Source organism: Periplaneta americana, chromosome 6 (assembly GCF_040183065.1).
Source record: "Periplaneta americana isolate PAMFEO1 chromosome 6, P.americana_PAMFEO1_priV1, whole genome shotgun sequence".
NCBI classification, from domain to species: domain Eukaryota; kingdom Metazoa; phylum Arthropoda; class Insecta; order Blattodea; family Blattidae; genus Periplaneta; species Periplaneta americana.
In genome coordinates, this window is record NC_091122.1 from 48,004,746 (window position 1) to 48,018,212 (window position 13,467).

Consider the following 13,467-nt stretch of genomic DNA (forward strand, 5'->3'; position numbering starts at 1 on the left):
TCTGCCCGACCCGAAAATATAAAATTACTCAGACATGCTATCTACTGTCCGTCCAAGTGGTTATGCCGCAGGATTGTAGAAAGGGAGGAAATCACGTGACAGTTAATTACTTAACGAGGCCCTTTTATTTAAGTTAAATTAAACAGCTGTATAATATTACGTAAACGTCCAATTCCTAAGAGAAATTAATGTTTTCAGAAAAGAGCTAAGACAGCCCAGCTTTTACAGAGAGGCGAGCAGAAGCATGTGGGGGAAATCGGAATGCGACGTAGGCAAACGGACAGTACCTGTGCGAAAATATGATTCAATATTGAAAGCTCTTTCGTCACTGGAAAACGCGAACATATTTCTGGAACGTACTATACTCAGTAACTCAATACTGCTTACTATCTGCGGTCTTGGTTCTGTGTGGAGTTGGAACTTCCTTAGTAGAAGGGGTGGGAGTGAAGTACATTAAAAAACTCAGGTACAATAAACATTGAAGTAAAAATAAAATGATGTCCCTGTACTGCTCTTGTTCATCTTATATTTCCCTTGTTCTCCTTATATTCCATCAGCTCGACAACGGCGCCTACGACAGTAGCTCGTGCATCATAAAAAAGATTGGGCTGCGCGGGGAGTAGCTAAGCAACATGAGGGAAACCGTAGCTAGCGAGAAAGACAGGCTTCGGCACTAATCGGAGTCACGTGATTATCGTGGTCTAGCCATGGCAATATTGGCAGATACTCAACATAAATGCATGTTCAAAGTTCTAAAAAACAAAGGAATTACTATATTAAATACATGTTAAACGTGCATTTATATATCACTTTATTTTTACTTCCATTTTTATTGTACCTGAGTTTTTTAATGTACTTCACTCCCATCCCTTCAAATAATGAAGTTCCAACTGTCCTCCACACAGAACCAAGGCCGCATATAGTAAACAGTACTGAGTTAGTGAGTATAGTACGTTCCAGAAATATGTTCGCGTTTTCCAGTGACGAAAGAGCTTTCAATATTGAATCATATTTTCGCACAGGTACTGTCGTCCGTTTGCCAACGTCGCATCCCGATTTCCCCCACCTGCTTCTGCTCGTCCCTCTGTAAAGGCTAGTGGCTGGGCTATCTCAGCTCTTTTCTGAAAACATTAATTTCGGTTAGGAATTGGACGTCTATGTAATATTATACAACTGTTTAAAATAACTTAAATAAAAGGGCCTCGTTAAGTAATTAACAAAAACAAATTAAAAAACAAAGGAATTACTATATTAAACCCATGTTAAACGTGCATTTATATATGGGGACATCATTTTATTTTTACTTCCATTTTTATTGTACCTGAGTTTTTAAATGTACTTCACTCCCATCCCTTCTACTAATGAAGTTCCAACTGTCCTCCACACAGAACCAAGGCCGCATATAGTACACAGTACTGAGTTAGTGAGTATAGTACGTTCCAGAAATATGTTCGCGTTTTCCAGTGACGAAAGAGCTTTCAATATTGAATCATATTTTCGCACAGGTACTGTCGTCCATTTTCCAACATCGCATCCCGATTTCCCTCACCTGCTTCTGCTCGTCCCTCTGTAAAGGCTAGTGGCTGGGCTAGCTTAGCTCTTTTCTGAAAACATTAATTTCTGTTAGGAATTGGACGTCTATGTAATATTATAGAACTGTTTAAAATAACTTAAATAAAAGGACCTCGTTAAGTAATTAACTGTCATGTGATTTTCCCCCTTTCTACGATCCTGCCACATAATCACTTGAACAGTAGATAGCATGTCTGAGTAATTTTATCTGTGCGGGTCGGGCAGAAGTGAAGATTGAATTTACAGTACGTAAGGTACTCCTTTATAGAGTAGGTACAGAATTATTTCAACATGAGTTACTAGTACGAAGGACGAAACTGGTAATTGGAATTAGATGCAATAGTCTATAGTGCGATAATATGCACAAAAGAACGAAAGCCTGTATCGAAATGAACGGCTACCATTTTCAAAAATCTGTTTAAATATCCATATTATGATTAGGCCTATTTTTCAATTTAACTTCAATCTCTATATTGCACGCTAATGTGCTGTAATACACACTGCACAATGAATACGTCCGAATGGACAGCTCAGGTCGTGAGTAAAAACACTTATTGTTAATACTGTACTGTATTTTGATTAAACAAAAATCTAATAAAAATTATCAAACTCAAAATCGCGATATATCCTAGTTTACGTAAATGGATGAACTACTTTTCTTCCCTCCTATATCTAGTAAAGTGATTTGTTTGTATTTTACGCAGTCTCATCGAACTCCAGTCGTGGAAGTGGGTAACAAACGGTGTTTCAGATTCTCAACCGTTAATCCATAGGTATAGCCAGGTTAATATTAGAAATATTAGTAAAAATAAAATGATAGGCCTATCCCTGTACTTTATCTTACTAAAAAAGTGAACCTTGTTGGATTTGTAATATTGCTTGTAATATGAGCACGTAATACAGGCGCTTTAACATCCCTGCACTATGGTTTCGGCGTATCGTTTCAGAGGATAGAACAAATGAAGACTTAATATGAAGATCTCGAATGAATTACCGCAAGTAATGCACGCTGGTAGCCTGGCAACTCTGGTAACAATTTAACACTTTGTTTAATGAAAATCCAGGTTTTCGGCGTAGCTAATAACGAAAGGAGTTTTTGTTCATGCTATCTGCTCTTTCTGTTCGTGGACAGCGATTTCTCCTATTGGTCGATTTTATACTAAGTAATTTATCCAGGAATTATAAACATACATGGAAAAAGTTAAAGGGGAAAGACATTCCATATCATTTGATTATAGCAACAAAAAACTTATATACTCGTACAGGCAAAAAAATTTATATACGTAAAAATTAGAGGCAAAATTAATAATGATTTTATAGATAACACAAGAAGTGAGAGACGTATGTCCATTATCGTCTGCTCTTTGCAGTGCCATGTTTGCAATTTTTTTTCTTTGGGGTGGGGAGATAAATGCGGTAGCTTTCCGTTGACAAGTGGAATTGAAACATCAATAACTTACCGGCACTTTATTGGAATAAGACTTCTGAATACTGTTTTATCTGCGGATGATCAGGTAATATTTGCTAACTCCCAAGACTCTTTACAAAGATCTACGCACATTTCAAACAGTACTGCAGTTCAACAATTTAAAACAACTTAGGCCTATCTAGAAAGAAAACAAAGGTTTTAGACTTTATACGTAAAAAGAAAAACATGTAAGAACACAGATGATTTCTCTGACGGCATGGAATTTTATATCTGGATTTGTTCTCTTCGTAATAATAATAATAATAATAATAATAATAATAATAATAATAATAATACAGTAATAGCAAAGTCTAATATATACAGTCACGAAGCTCGATACGTAGGGAATATGCATCCATAGATAGTTGCTAACCACTAGGATCGCTACTATCGCCTCATCACAGACAATGTGAAATAGTACCGGCACAGTCTATTGTTCCTAGTACCCTCACAACTCAAGCTTCGTGACTGTATATACTAGACTGTGGTAATAGTGTAAAATTTATGTAGGTTACAGCCTTAAACACAAAAAATTACCGATCTCCTGCATAGTGAATTTGTCTATACTTGTTTTTTTTAAGATGGGACATGACAGTTAAGCGGCCGAACTTGGAACTACAGTGCCATGTTGCCAATATGGACTACCATGCTGCCAGCTGATGGAAGCTAGCAATTGATATTAAGATGACTGACGTTAAAACATTCATTGACAATTGACGCGAAGGTAAGAAAACAATACAAAAATCGACAGAGAATCAAATATGAAACGTACCAATGCTAACAATGTGTGCACAATAAATGTCGCCAAGAGAGCTATTGAGCACTCGCCACGTCAGAATGGTAAGTTTGGCAACTCAACCGTTGTTACCATAGCAACAGGCTTACCACGCTACGTGACATTCAGCTGTTTTTCCGATCGCAACGCTTCTGTCATGTCCCATCTTAAAAAAAAAAGTATAAACTTCGGGCAGCGACTGGTTTACACGAATAGGGAAAGGATTCAGGGGCGGCTCGTCCATAAGAGCTGCGGAGCTGCAGCACTCCCTGCTTTGACAGGAAAATAAAAATAATATTTATTTTAATTTTTAGAAGAATTGTTACAGCTTTTATTGGTAAATTGCTTTTTATTTCATGTGGCCGGGAATATGTACTATTATCTTATGCATAATCTTTTTGCGCGTTGACTGTATTAGAATTGACACTGCATTCAAAGTCGTCCTGGGATCTGCAGTGTGTCTTGCATGGTCAGGGGGTAGAGAGGTGAAGGGAAGCAGAGGGAAACTGCCGCTGTTTAAAACCCATATCTCGCTGCAGTGGCTTGCAGAGCCAGGCCACAAGGGGTCTTTCCTCTCCTCCCACACCGCTATTATAATGCTGCGTCAAATGGATTCTCTATTCCCTTGAAACTTAATGGCAAAATGTTTATTTTCTTTTCACATACTTATTGTTGTAGAATCTTATCGAGTTAATATAACGAAATTAATATTCTCTTTTGCCTTATTATTACGTATATATCCAGCCTCCAGCAGAACCTAATATTTGCCTTAACTCAAAATGATTGCACGAGTAGAATCCTTTTGATATAGCACGTAAAATACGAAAGAGACTTCTTTTCCAGTTTTAGGAAATTGTTGACCATCAGTATGTCTGAGTGTTGCTTTGGTGTGACGTCTTAATACCGTAACTTAACCAGTGCAAATTTGCAAGCATGAGTGTGTGTGAATTACAGAATATTAATTTTATTTTTCTCAACTTTCCCTTGCGGAGGATATTGATGTAATGAAGTGAAATTAAAGGGTCGTCCGTTACCCGACTTAAATCTTAAGCTTCATCCAGCCGAAATAGTGCACATATGTAAGGAAGTATAACAATGAAATTTAGGCTAAGCATTTGTGGTTACGTGGATGTGAACAAAAAAAATCTGTATTTTGCTTTCCTTGCCTCCTCTTCGGTGGTGATGCTGCATGGACTAGGAGTGGTGTGACAGATTTAGGGCATTTGCCCCTAAAAAGCAAAATACACGAATCTTCGCAGTCTCACCTGAAAAATGTTGTTTCATTGCCTATGTTAAGCAACTCATAATGCTGTGCAATTAAGTGAAACGAAGAGAACAAACATTCTCAAACATAATCAAGAAGTGAGAAAAAATCGTGAAATTATTTAAAAAAAATATTGATTGCATCAAATTTTGTGAACTTCTCCTTAGGGGACATGATGAAAAAAACGATTCTAAGAACCCTGATGTGTTTCGTGGGTTGCTACAGTTCGTGAGTAATCTAAACGAGCCTCTCAAAAATCATTTGGAACATGCCACTGTTTCAGGTTATTCTAAGACAATTCAGAATGAACTGGTAGATTGTAAGTTGAGTGTCTGCCGATTTGAAATTCAGCCTGAAATCGATGGTATTAGTTTTTCTTAGGGATTAGCAAATGGTCCCACAGATATCTCCCAACTAAGTCAGGAAGTTTTGGTTTTTCGATATGTAGTGCATTTATTTTTGTCCTATACTTATTAGTAATGGTATCAAGAAGTGAAATTTGTATGTACCGAAATGTACTGCAGCTTTCCCAATCCACAAGTTCACGAGCCGCCACTGGAATGGATGTTTATTTTGCACCCAATTTAGCCCTTGAATATAGCCAATCTTTATTATGAAATATTTATAATATTTGATCTATAAACAGACAGAAAAAGCAACAAACAAATAAACAAAACAAAGGAAAAACGTGTAAACCTATGCTCTCACGGAAACAACCGAAGTCTTCCGAAGGGGACTTTCGTATGGCAGCCGGTCATTTTTTTTTCTAAGATTGTACGCCTATTATCTTTATGTACACACTAATTATTAAGTTAGTTTTCATACGAATACCTTTTTTACGCGCGAAGTTAACACCATGATCAGAGGTTAAGCTTAGATTACCGACAAGGGTGAATCTTCGATCCCGCTACACAAGACATCCGGGAGAAAAAAACGTATTCAAATAATTGAAAATAACCGAAAAATTGGAATACACCGAAGTGTCCAGGTCTAAGAAGCATGCATGTCATTAGTTTTACGTACTGTATTAAAACAATACAGTAGTAAGTACACAGAGTGTTTCTAGTTTAAGGCTCAAGAAGTGAGGCGAGGCCTAGTGTACGATACTCCTACAATTAATTAGTTTAAAATCACAAGCTCATTTATCGTACTGTAAGCATTAAAAAATTCACCGGGTTTCCAAAAAATCTGATAGTATTAACCTACGATCTTCATTTATATCTAGGGAGGGGAACTGATTGATTTAAGACTTCAACAAAAATTGAATGATGAAAGACTTACAAAAATTGACCGCGTCTTCTTCAGAACTCCATACACTACTTATTACTCTCTGAAAACACTGTGCCTAAACAATATAGAAAATAAATTTATGAGACCTAAGAAATGTAAGAGTGAAACTTCGGTATCTCCCCACGATACACAATTTCTCGGCCTCATATCATGTAAATAAACACCTCAACTAACCCACTAACCCCGGATTTTTTTTTTTCCTTGTAGGGAGAAGGGACCGAAGGCTTACACTGCAGCCTGAGGCTTTTTGTGCTTACTACTCCTATTCTGTGTGAATGATTGGGTAGCCGAAGAACCGAGCTCTTGTACACGTACAGCACGCCGCACCGTGAACTTAACCCGGGTTATTGTATGGATGATGATAGGTATGTGAATTAATGATTGCGAAATGAATCCATGATCCAACGCCGAAAGCTACCCAGCAATTCTGCTTCAATTGGTTGAGGGAAAACCCCGGAAAAAAAACCCAACCAGGATTTGAACCCGGGCCCGCTCGTTTCAATACCAGACGCGCTAACCGTCACTCCACAGCTGTGGACAATCCCAGCTTAATTCATCACTTAGCTGTCCCCTCATTTAACCCACCTAACCAATAAAGAAACTTAAATCAAACGTCAGTCCCATGTGTGGTGTGGGGCGATCAATTTAAGTTTACAATCATTTAACTCATCAGTGACTTGAAATGTCCGCATTCAACGATACCGTACACTTCCCGGCTAGCGGCGAGGTAGTTAAAGCAATGAACAAGAACGAATTTTTTTAACAATGTGAAAAATGCACAAAGTACTTTTAATGACTGAATTGCAAAATTGCACTGTTACTGTTAACTAAGAATAGTCAAAAGCAACAATTAACTCATAAGAATAATATGTGAAAAAATCCACGAGTGCTGTATGTAGATTATTACGGATCCACGGATTTCGATTACATGTTGGAGATATTGTGCTTGGAACTTCGGAAGTTCTAATTTCACTCTCAATTATCTTCCGTACCGGTAACAATTGAACTGTGGATATACAGTATGTATGTTGGGTCGTAAGTTTATGTTATAATAAAGAAAATGCGACTGTTATAGAATGAGCCAAAACAGACGTCCTTAGAGTCTAATGCAGCAAAATCTGATTGGGTAGGAAATCCTGTGAATAATAATTATATACGGGCCTACCTGTTTTACTTTCCACAACTTGACAGCATCGAGAGACTGACTTCTGGATCTGGCGTTTTTCCTCAGAGTTATCACATGAGATAAATCATATCCATTTTGTAGCACTGTATTTCCATTACACAAAGATGATGTTGCTGTTGTACTCTTGCAATTTCCATTCACATTTACAGACGATGGATTCCACACTGCATGTTTTTCAGATTTGTTATTATGTAGTACACGTTTTTCACTGACAGTTGGCCGGTCTAAGAATGCACTGTCCAGTGATTTAGTCTGGTTCATGCAGTCAACAGCCATGGATCTGGCAAACGAACTTTTGAAATACTGTAAGGACGAGATTTCACAAGATAAGTCAATTTCTTGTTTGTTGTTACATTTATCCATCCTACACAATTATCAATGTCTCAATAACCTTTCTTTTTAAATAGAGGAAGGAAACCTGACCTATCATAACAAATACCTCCCAACCATGTTCTTTTACGTTCGTATGTCAAAACTGTTTTGGAACTAACCGTTAGTGTATAAAACACAAATACAAACACCACTAGATTTCATTATGTCACTCGACGCTCAATACTTATTCACTTTTCTTCGTTTTCAGTTTAAGAAATATAAAAAACCGACTATACATGAACAAGACGACTTGAACGATCACAAGAACAAGTTGAACTGGCGGAACAACTTCAACGGCGCACGCGCAGATCAGCCAGGTGTGCGAGGAGATAGATACTGTGGAGAGGGCACCTGGTGATGTTCATAGGCAGTTGCAAAGATTATAAAAGCAGGCATCAGTCCCGGTGGGGAAACCAAAGATTACTTTTTTTTTTTTTCTGTTTTGATAGATCTATTTATGTATATCATGACACAGAATGGACCTTTGCATTTACAATGATTTAACAATAAACGTTAAATGAAACAACAAAAATATATAAATGTGATAGTAGCTTGGTAACGAAGACTGGTCTGCCATCTACAAAATTCAAGAAAAACCAGCAAAATAATAAATAAGATATAGGCTACATCAGAGCCATCTACAGAGTCAAGTTGCTAGTTGCCAGTGGCACACCCTGGAATATAGTTTGGGAGGCAAGAGGGAGAGTTATTTATAAATCCATCTTAGGGCCACATTTAAAGCTGAATCCTACACAGAACGTTTAAGGGATTATAGCACTATACTGATCAATAAACATATAAAATAACAATTTGAAGATGACATCTTTTTATTCTTTTTTCCAAATGTTACAAATTTTCCTGGGGAGGGTGTGATATATATATATATATATATATATATATATATATATATATATTTTTTTTTTTTTTTTTTTGGAAAGATCGTGTAGGGCAGGTGGATAACGTTGCCTTGAAATATTTTAGGTTATAAATATCATATGATCTCCTACAATTCTTTCAAAAGGAAAGGGTCAAATTCGACCTGGTACTTATGGAGAAAGAGTCATTGGAGAAAAAAAAAATAAATAAAAAAAAAAAGGGTAGGTATATCGCGTGACATACTTCTACCTTATTTTCTGACATGAACTGATGTAAACTGACGTAGGGGGTAACCATTAAAAATTTAAATCATGACATAAAGTACAATAAATGACTGACCATACTTTTAAAATCATTTTTTTTTCTCAATTTCCTTTTGTAAGTAACAGACAGGACTGACATCACGATTTTTTTTACAGCAGTACGTTTCATGGCACACATAACTTTTAACTTATTAATCTTATCCTACTACAATACGTAATTTACATGCATTTGCTGTTAATCTGACATAGGTGTGAACAAATGAACACACAATTTTATTGATAAAAACATTTTAATTTCAATTAACAAAAAAAAAAATTGTACTTTCATTTAAACAGGTAACAACCACTAACGTAGCAAAGGCTACATTTGGTTTCATTTGAGAAAAGCTCGTCAAGAGAGATTTTCTTGATCTCTTCCCGCTCTAGAGACAAAATAATTAATTAAAGGCCCCGTTACTGCCAAAATTAGCATAAAACTAACCACTTATTCCCAACATATCTGCTTCAGATGGGTTCATGGTTACACTGAGATTGCTGGCAAAGAAAGAAAGAAAAAAAAAGTAAACGTCAGCTGTCACACTTAGTAAAAACTACACGTCTACGAGAAGTAACCATTGTGGGTAAGAAAAGAGGGAATGCTGTTAGTTGCAACATCGTGCTCTGACCCTATACCTCCTACATATTTTCCTAGACACGTTGGGAAGTAGAACCTTTCCAAGTGTCACTGTAGAGTCATGATCTAAGGCTGTGCTTGGGTTGATTATGGATTTTTCCGAGGTTTTCCCTAACTATAAAGCAAATGTCAGGTAATCTCATGGCGAATGCCCTCTCATCTTACCAAAACGCCATTCGTTATCACAAATTCAATTCCTTACAGTTCATACATCGATAAACAATTAATAATAAAGATATATGAGGATGTACATTAAAAGAAACAAATGACACATGCTAAGAAAGTAGATTCCAATCGGCCAACCACAGCAACACAGAACTAATAGCTTAATGAAGACAACGATTTATGAAAGATAGTATTAAAGTTCAGATCACTGAAGTCTTAATAATAAAATTAAAACATTATATTTAATCAAGTGCTCAGTTATTTAAATCTACCTTCATAGTTGTAAATATTAACTAGCACTGTAAATACTAATTGTTAACTCGTGTGTACATTTTCTGACTTAATTTAAGCTAGCAACTAGACATAACTGCTTAGGAGAATATCTGCAACTATTCGGGTTCCTTCTTCTTCTTTTTCTTCTTCATCTATCCCTTATGCCTTGCAGCATCGGGTCCTCCACCCTTTTCTTGTATCTCTCCCAGTCCAATGCCAGTCTTATTTCCCGGATTTCCTTCCCTCTTCTCCTCACCACATCATTAATATATTGTTCCCATTCTATTCTTGGTCTACTCCTCCTCCTTTTACCTTCTACTCTTGATTCAAATATTTCTTTCACTTTCCTCTCATCTCCCATTCTAACTAGATGTCCAAACCAATTCAGTTGTTTCCTTTCAATTTGTTCTATCACTGATGCCTGCTGTAGTTCATTTCTAATATTTATATTTTAACTCTCTCTCTCTTAGTTTTCCCAACTACTTTTCTCAGATATTTCATTTCTGATGCCGCCACCCTACTTTTATGCTTATCTATCATTGCCCAAGTCTCAGCACCATATGGGAGTACAGGTAAATATGTTTTATAAATCTGCATTTTTGTTTTCTTATTTACTTCTCTTTTTCCAATAATTGTATTATTTAGATTATAATAAACTTGATTTGCTTTTCTAATTCCATTGTTTATTTCTTCGTCTAGTTTTCCATCATCGTTTATTATTGTTTCTAAATACTTATAACTATTTACTTGTTCTAATGTTTGAACGTTTAATTTTATCTCGAAATTTACCTTTTCCCTGGGTTCCTCTGATATAATATTAACAACATCGAACATCTTATGGAATGTCAGAAGCTGCACACGTATGTTCCTAATAAGATACATAAATCATATTTGGTTGAAACTTGATGTGATGTTTTTATAGTGGGTAGCTTTGATTCACATGGATCTACAGAGTAAGTCAGCCAGGGCTAGACTGGCATCGGCAGAAAGCCGTATGCATAGCAACTGCTGTGCTATCGCAGTAATTAGACCTCTTGCTCGCATACGTTCACATAGTGAGGGTGCAGCTGTATATCATACATTAATTAGAATGCAGTAGTGTCTCCATTATGACATATAGCCTTGAACGAGTGTTTATTTACAACTTTGTGAAATACGAATCTTGGAGAACAGTCGTAACAAACTTCCGTTACTCATTCCCTGATTCGCCACAGCCTTCTAAAACAATGATTTACAATTTAGTGAAGAAATTTCGTACAACTGGATCAGTATTGGATAAGAAACGAACATGTGTGAAGCATATTCTCACTGAGAAGATGTTAGATGAAATTGACCACTGACTAGAGAGAAGTCCTACAACATCATCCCACAGTGTAGCTCAGCAGGTAGGGGTGTTACAGTCTTCAGTGATAAGAGGTACGAAACAATTAAAATTAAAACCTTACTACAAAATCCGTGCACTTCAGAGGTTAACGGAATCTGATTATCAGAACAGACTCAGGTTTAGCATGTGGTTCCAACAGTCAGTGTATGATGGACTACTTGACCGCACCTAAATTTTTTATAGTAACGAAGGATGGTTCCACTTCAGCAGTTGAAAGTAAAGTTCACATGAATAACCCACTTTCAATCGAGGAACAAAAACAAAATATCTGGCATAAAATTCGACCCATTTCGGAGAACAAACTGTGGCGAGTTACTGGACATGTCTTTAGGAGATGTGCAGCCTGCCAGATATCACAAGGACGTAATTTCGAACATGAATTGTGAATTCGGTTAAGTACATCATTACGCAATACTAATCGCAAAAGCACGGAATAAATCCTCCACATATGGTAGCGTAATTACGTATGAATCAGGCACTGTGAGTGCAGTTAGGACTCTAGCCCTGGCTGGTTCACCCTATATATTTGTGTATTATATCATTTGTCTCGTCTCGAGTATACATCTTGATTACACACTTTCAGGGCTGGGAAAAATACTGACATCCAAGTATTTCAAATACTCAAAATACATTTGTATTTCAAATACTCAATAAAATATATAGGCCTAAAGAAATAAGAATATTACTGAAAATCTAAAATATTATATTAACATTAAAAGTATTTTTACCTCGAAGTTTTATATAAACACTGTAACTGAACTTCTTCCTTTTCCCAGTCAGCAATGAAATTATGCTACATATGAATAATTACTGCTCCCTTTGAAAACAACCAGTTCCTCAAATGTTCATAAGATAAGGCTCCCCTTGCTTGTGAATGAATAAATCCTGCAAAACAGAATAGTCTTTCTACAGGCGTAGAGGAACACAAACTTGTATTATATTTATAAAAGCTTGTTTCACTGTTGGGTAATTCTCTAGAGTGCACAGGGTTGTCCCTTTGCCATTGAAGAATAGTATGAGCTCATATTCCGCAGTAGACAAGTTCTTTTCTTTTTGCTTTTCAAAGTCTGTTGTACTTGAGTTTAAAACATAAAAATTGTTTTCATCGTCTGAACTGACCAAAGATGTAGCAGACAACTACTCAGCTGATTTCACAACACATATTCTGTGTCCTCTTCTTATCACTTAGTGAGGAAATGTCAGGTAGCCATCTCATCTTCAATGATGGGTGGAGCAAGCTGCCAAAATAGCTCAATTTTCTTCTGGGATCAGATCAAACATCACTTTAAATCTTGATGAAAGTGAACTTATTAGGATTGGAGATACTTGGAATAGATGGCGTAGATTACTATGTAACAGAATATGTAATCTGTTTTTAAGGGAAGTTAATGTGGATAAAAGTTGGCCGTAATAGCATGTCTTCTCATTTGCATTACATTAAGGGCTACGGCAATGGGTTTCAGAACTGCACAATATTCTTCAAGGTACTGAAACTCAACATCTTTGAAGGTTGGCAATCCCAGTTTTTCACATATACTGTTTATATCATGTCTGAATGCAATATTTGAGAGATTGAGTCATAAAGAGAATTCCATCGAGTTGGGCAAGGAAACTTTAATGAATATTTCAAGACATCTGATATAATTTCTGACTATTTGAGTCTCCTACACGCATTCCATAATGCTAAACATTTAGCAAGTGTTGGATCCTTGATGCTGTTGGAGATTTCTTCATTACATTAAGGAAATCAGTTGTGGCAAGAAAACTAAGTGTATGGCTTGCACAACTGAAATGGGTAGGCAAATAAGACAAAAATTAATTCTTCAAATCGAAATCCAAAACTTGAAGAACAAGAAGAAGAAGAAAGTATTTTGAGTATTTGAAATACAAAATACATCAATTTTAT

General features: G+C 36.4%; 1 protein-coding gene across 1 annotated transcript in view; it reads right to left on the reverse strand.

Annotated features, from left to right (window-relative positions):
- Positions 1 to 8,215, reverse strand: part of LOC138701305 (uncharacterized) — a 246,942-nt gene extending 238,727 nt beyond the window's left edge. The window contains exon 1 of the mRNA XM_069828058.1: positions 7,535 to 8,215. Coding sequence (XP_069684159.1) covers positions 7,535 to 7,918 — 384 coding nt within the window. The 5' untranslated portion in view covers positions 7,919 to 8,215. The remainder of the gene's footprint in view (positions 1 to 7,534) is intronic.
- Between the last annotated feature and the right edge of the window lie 5,252 nt (positions 8,216 to 13,467).